The sequence below is a fragment of the Alosa alosa genome, chromosome 13 (assembly GCF_017589495.1).
Source record: "Alosa alosa isolate M-15738 ecotype Scorff River chromosome 13, AALO_Geno_1.1, whole genome shotgun sequence".
NCBI classification, from domain to species: Eukaryota; Metazoa; Chordata; class Actinopteri; order Clupeiformes; family Clupeidae; genus Alosa; species Alosa alosa.
The window spans coordinates 12,373,317-12,380,095 of record NC_063201.1 but is presented as its reverse complement, the minus strand read 5'-3'; the positions used below and the strand labels follow the sequence as shown (position 1 = coordinate 12,380,095).

General features: G+C 40.5%; 1 protein-coding gene across 1 annotated transcript in view; it reads left to right on the top strand.

Annotated features, from left to right (window-relative positions):
* The first annotated feature begins 2,021 nt into the window (after nt 1-2,021).
* The window catches only part of me1 (malic enzyme 1, NADP(+)-dependent, cytosolic), a 114,886-nt gene continuing 110,128 nt past the window's right edge, over nt 2,022-6,779 (top strand). Inside the window, exon 1 of the mRNA XM_048261812.1 lies at nt 2,022-2,448. Coding sequence (XP_048117769.1) covers nt 2,320-2,448 — 129 coding nt within the window. The 5' untranslated portion in view covers nt 2,022-2,319. The remainder of the gene's footprint in view (nt 2,449-6,779) is intronic.

Sequence of the window (6,779 nt, the reverse complement as noted above, 5' to 3'; positions counted from 1 at the left end):
CACAAACGCGGCACTGGTAGACTAAGCCCTCCCAGCCAAACCGAGTAAGTGCAATTCCCAGACCTCAAGCAAGCAATAGATAGCTTTATATACTGACCTGGAACAGTTTTTTTAGACTAGGTACAATACCTAATGACAAGTCACTAATATAGCATTATCAGCAATAACTTTGCCACCTGCCCACATTAAACTTTTAGCCTACAGCCGTGAGCAGGCACCTTTTCTAGCTCCATTTAGTATGTCACAGCATAGATTCAAAGAAGCATTACAGAGTTTCGGTCCAAATCTGGTGAATTACATACCTATAAAGGCGAGAAAAAACCACCAACAGGCTATTTGGCGCTGTCAAAAGCTTTATGATCTTTGGGAAGGAAAGCTGTGTTTATCTGTACTCTGCATGGCCATATACAATCAAAATTATTGATATAAAACATACCTCAAAAATGTGGCAAGTTGTTGCATAGCCTATTGTTATATTGTCATCTGTTAAAGTCAAACACTTTAGTAGTTGTAGTTTAACAGTTTGGCATTTTAGATGGAATTATCCATTAACTAATGAATGACACTAAATTAATTGTGATTGTGTGTGTGTGTGTGAGTGTGTCTTGGGAGAATGAAACCCATGACATTAAACTAGAAGCTTACACTTTCAGTTGTACTACAGCAACAATATGTACATTTGGAAGCACATATTTTGCATGATATAACCCAGTTATTGTTAGTGTCATGCTTTCCTAAAACAGAATGTGTAAGATTCTCTCTCTCTCTCTCTGTGTCTCTGTGTGTGTGACACTGCAGATCCAGAGCCAAATAAACCACAAGCAGAGTCAGAGTGACTCAGCTAAAGCTGCTGGCTGTCTGATCAGAATAGTACTGGTTGTGAACACACACAGACACTATAAAAACAAGTGTTGTACATTTAAACAAATAAGCAATAATTTACAGACACACTGTGTGTGTGTGTGTGTGAAAAGAGAGAGAGAGAGAGATTAAGAGAGAAAGAGTATGACTTGGGTCATTTATTGTAGTTAATGGAACTCTAAGCTGTCCTTTATCTACAAAACAGACAATCTGATAAAGTTCAGACTCATCATTACTTAGAAAAGCTAAGAGTAGCCTACACTTATCATGAATATTCAGTTAGCTGAGGTTGTCATTTCACAAAGACACGTAGGCCTACAACACACACTCACACATACAGTATGCATAAACACACACACACACACAAAGAGGAAGAGAGGGAGAGAGAGATAGAGAGAGAGACAGCATAAACTTTCCAGAGACAAAAACCGAAAGGCCCTGATGTTAAGCAACTATCAATCACGCCATTATCAACAACCTGGTACCAACCACTTACCCCCACACATTGCCTTTTCAACATCGTTTCACTGTGCAGGACCAAGGTTAGCGCTTACCCAGAGTAGCCTAATTACATAGCCTGTTGCCCAGTAATTACCAGCACTGCACACCCCTGTTAATCAATCGTATAACCTCTACACTGAAGACTGTTAAATTATAGTGTGTTTTACCTTAGTCAAAGATCTCATAACCTCATGGCCTACTAAAGACTGTGTTCAACCAATGTGTTTCACCTTAGTCAGATCTTTTAGCCACCTTAGTCAAAGACAATTTAGGGCCACCACACCTTTCTCCTAGACAGGGTGTTTTCTATTGTGATAGCTCTGCACAATTTGCAATCAGTTTCAAGGCTAGCCTAGGCCTACTACAGTTCGTTTCCCTAATCAAGTCAAAAAGAGACATGACTGCATGAAATAATACATAACTCACACTGCTATGGAATAAGCTCGCCTTTTCATAGGCTACATGCTAATGAACTTGAGGATATACATTTCTCCTTCACAAATTCAACTGTCATTAATCTTGTATTAAAGATGACTCCGAAATGGACTCGTTCCCTTAGACTAGGCCCTTAGAATTTACGATAGAATATTAGTTCAAAACAAAGCCTAAAGTTCCAAATTTCGCGCTAGAATATCAAACTGACAATCTTGCTGGAAGCGTTTTTGTAGGCTACATTGATTCATTTAGCAGTTTATCTAACAGAACATAATGTGGGTAAATGTTACTGAACTATAACCTAATAGTAGCCTAGGCTTTCATCAGCGTTAGTGAGACGAGTCCTATAGCGCAATCGTCGCCCTGCTACAGCTTACTGATAAGGGCGCATGACAGTTCTGACTGGTAGCCTATCACTGCGCTGCCTTCCAACCTTTCTATGTGTCCGATATCGGCGCATCCACTTGTTGAGTTCAAACAGTCCAGTCAGTGGTAGGCCCACACTATTTAAAGGGCGGAAACATGGCACGCGGTTTGGTCAAAGGAGAATCGGTCGAGTCGGAGATGCATAAGTCAGAAGACCAAAGTAAGACCTTTGTTTACACGAAGAAGAGGGGGTATGATGTCACACGCAACCCCCACCTCAACAAGGTAACAACACAAAACCTTTTGTGTAGTCCTACCGCAAGTTCTCGTTAGTTTCAGCACGGTTGCTATGCCCGGTGCCGCTCATGCTCTGTACCAACACGGTTAAGTATATCGATGTTGTGACAAGCTATATTTAGATTTAAAGGAGCCACGCACCTATTCTTGCCTAGATTGAACCTCCGAAATCCCTATAGAGGTCCTGTTAGCTATTCAAGCAGAGCGTTTAGGTAATAAAATTTGGCACGTTTAACACTGCCAACAAATAGAAACTAGCCTATCTAATGAATATAGATCACGTTTAATTTGCTTTGAACTCACATACAGCTTATCTCTTACATTATGCCTAATAATGATAGTTATAGCCTCCTTCAGCTGGGTCTTAGGTGATGTAAACCATAGACTGTATAATGTAAACCACGGATGAGGAAGTGATCATTTAAGATTATGCAATGGCAAATTGTTAAGTAAACGTTATGTATCAGATAGTATATATTTTATTTTATAACCATGCACTTGTGCTTGTGTTAAAGTGTCAGAAGTGGTTTGCTTGTGAGAACTAGCAAACAGGGGATTTATAGTTTTATAATGGGGTGATCTCAATGTAATAACACTGTGCTGTGAGGGTGCGTTAGACTTATTAGAGCATAAGGCAACAATTGTCTTTGGAATTGATTGTATCCGTCACTACAGTGCAACTTAAATTGCCATGAAGGTTTAAAGTGAGACCTTTTAACTTCAGAGAGGTAACAATGCAAACAATGTGAGGACACCCTATTTGAAAGTATGAAAAGCACAACAAAAGAGCATAAAGAATGCTTCAACAGTGGAAAAGACAAGAACAGAGCTCTAACCCGAATGAAATACCTTGTAATCTGTCAATAGAAACGTTGATGAGGAAGTATGACTAAGCTTAGATTTCAGGCATTGTAGGGGAAGTGAAAGGGATATCTTAGAGACAGGCATTGTTAAGTTTATGTGTTAAAAGTAAAAACATACCAGGTGTGTGCATTTTCTAACTGGGACTTAACTGAAGTAAGAGTTTAAATATTTTGTAAAAATGAATTAAATAAACCATCTCTTGGACTCTTCTCGAATCATGCTGCGCTAAATGTATCAACACACCCTGACTGTTAACAGGATTCTTCTGGAGAGACTTCGCTTCTTGGACATTATTTTGCATTCACAGCACATTGAAAGGAAGGACATAGTGGAAGTTTGCAAGAACTGCTGATGGATCTCTATCTTACTGTATAGGCTAGTCTCTCCAGCCCTGTTTGGCTCTCTCATTACAGTGCACGTAGCACGTAGCAGGTAGTCTGTTGCTGTGTTACTTAATGGGCTTTAGGTTAGGGCTAAGTTTAGTTCTGTACTGTTACATGCAATGTGTTGGAAAGTTCATCCCTGGCTTGTTATCATTAAGAAGTCAGCTGGTCAGGGCTTTTGGGCTTGACTAGAATTGTGATGTGTTTGAAGGACTGAAAATATATTTGGTGATGGATATTTTTACAGATATGCCTAGTCATTTGGCCTTTCAGATTGTTTCCAAATCTCAACGTCATCCGCAACGACCTAGATAGATAGATATACTTTATTGATCCCTAGGGGGACCTCTTGTTCCTCGTGCTGTGTCCCTGCCTTCTGGCATAACAGTTGTTTTACCTTGAGATCGCCGAAGTGAAGACATATTACAACATCGCTGTGACCTGCAGGGTCAGTAAACTTAATGGCTGCTGGCTTCATTTCACTGTCCAAGGTCCTGATCAAGCACTGGAAAACAAGGCATGCAATCAGTGTGCTACCATCTAGGGTGTTGCAAACAAATAGAGTCTAACAGTGTTAAGGAAATTGGTCTTGCTAGATCTATTTTGAGATAGAAAATAGCCTATATGTTGCATTTTCACACATTACCCCCTTACGATGTTCACAGTCTTCCTAGTTTATAGAGCTTCTATTGTCTTGTAAGACCTGGTGAAACTACACTGTGCACAACTTACCTATGCTGTAATCACCTGATTAATCCCTTGATTAAATAGAACTTGAAAAGCTTTGGAAAAGCCGAATGGATCTTCATTCAGTTGGCGTACGTGCCGTTCTAAAGCACAATGGCCTGGTAAAGCTGTTCTGCTCAATAAACTCAACAGCCTGCCTGTCTGTCTGGCAATACATCTTTCTTCCTGCTTGCTACTTTTCTGGTGGCCTGCCCGTTTGTTTGCTTTCCCCTGTCTGTCTGTCTGCCTGTCTGCCTGTCTGCCTGTCTGCCTGTCTGCCTGTCTGCCTGTCTGCCTGACTACAGCTGGTTGTCTCACTATAGATAAGGCCGTAGTCAGTGCAGATCAAACATGTCTGTTGGATCGCCGCCAAAAAGCAGGGCCCTGCTGACAACACATAACGCTGTCTGTCATGAAGGTTTATTACTCTAGCTTTGGCACAGGTGTGTGTGTGTGTGTGTGTCTGTCTGTGTGTGTGTGTCTGTGTGTGTGTGTGACTGTGTGTGTGTCTGTGTGTCTGTGTCTGTGTGTGTGACTGTGTTTGACCGTCTGCGTCGGTGTCTGCACACCAACCTATCTATGAATTCCTGAATGTGTATCTCTATCTATTTCTCTCTCTCTCTCTCTCTCTCTCTCTCTGTATCTGCCTCTATGAGTTCCTGTGTGTGTGTGTGGACACTTGCTCCCTACTTGCGCTGTAAAGGGAATATATTGTGGAAATGAGGTCACATTTCTCAAGCTCCAGGTGTGCTCTAGGAGGTGGTGCTGAGTGACGTGTAATGGGGTGAATGCTTTCTGGATGACGGCAGTCCGCTCACCCCTTCACTCCCCGCATTCCCTTTATATTGCCACATAAGAACAGGTGATATGGCTCTCATAGCTAATTGATGTAGGTCACTTATTATGTACTGTTGCAATATTTATTTTAGATATAGGCTAGCTGTTTTAAATATTTACAATGATAATAGAGGGCTTATACACACAGTAGAAACACATGTATATCATCTTAGTTTTTCTAGGTTGATATTTATTAATCCAGATAACTTTCTCTCATACGCCTAATTTGACATTATATTCTTGGAATTCATGGGTCATGGAATGATACGTACATACAACATAGATAAGATACGTACATAACATACGTATCTCTGGTATGATTTAGGCTTATGTTCATGGTTTGATACACATTCTCTTTCAGTTTAAAAATGGCTGCTTTGAATTGGAGTGTCATCTCCTTTGTACTTTACAGTATGTGTAGCATTTCTAAGATTTGTACATTTCTACAACTCTCTCTTTTCTAAAGCTCTCTTTGCAAAGAGAATCAAGCTCAGCTCAGCTCTGAAGGCCTGACGTCCTTCTAGAGCTATTGGTCTGTTTACGCCTCATTAGTGTGAATGGGCTGTTGTGTACTTAGAGAACACTGGAGAAAAAGCCCTTACTTGGCCAATGATTGGCCTCTGTGTGTTCGCCCTGCCTGCATGAATGTGACGTTGTGTGCTCTCAGACCAAATCGGGTCCCTCTGGTAAACCTGTTTTAATTCACTAAGCTTTTAAATTATTTTTGTACGGAGAGGGCTCATATTAAGCTGAACTGAGCTTCACCCCTCAAGTTGACTGGCAGTCATGTTGTGGTGTGACAGAGCGAGATAAACACCTTTTTCAGACAGAATGAATTAAATTCCATTTGATTTTTAATAAGCTTTGCTATTGGTTGATTAAAGGCACCCTTAACAAGATTTGCTCTCGGGGTCCCCATCTGGTCAAGAAGTGCAGTAATAAACAAACTAATTATGCGTCTTTTGCAACAAAGGATAATCATAACTCCGATAAAGGGAATGCACCGAAAGCAGTCTGTAGAAAAAAATCTGTGAATTCAGCTGTTTTACATTACGATTTCGTCATGTTATGAGGTTATGTACCATTAAAATGATTTTGGAAACGTTATTGAAGGTCAAAAACTGTTAAGGGTGCCTTTAAAAAATACTCAATTTAATTAATTTCTGTGATATTCAGTTATAGGGTTTCTCAAATCAACAGTATTATTCAGACAGGCACACAGTATCATTCTCAGTCTGTGTCTGTGGGTCATTTTTGACCTGCATATTCCCAGTGCCCCTCTTTGCTAGACAAACTTCTCTATTTTCTTCCTTTTCTTCTGGATGGAAGTGGCTCCTCAGTTCAGACTTCATAAGCTGACATCAGAGCCAGAGTGTCATAGTTCTAGAATCTGGATTCATGGTTCACATGTGTCAGTTCTGCTAGAGCTCTACTGTCAGGGCCTGTTCTCTCTGAACACTGAATGAATGTAGCAGACATGTATGGTGCTTTCAAGTTTTTATGGCACAC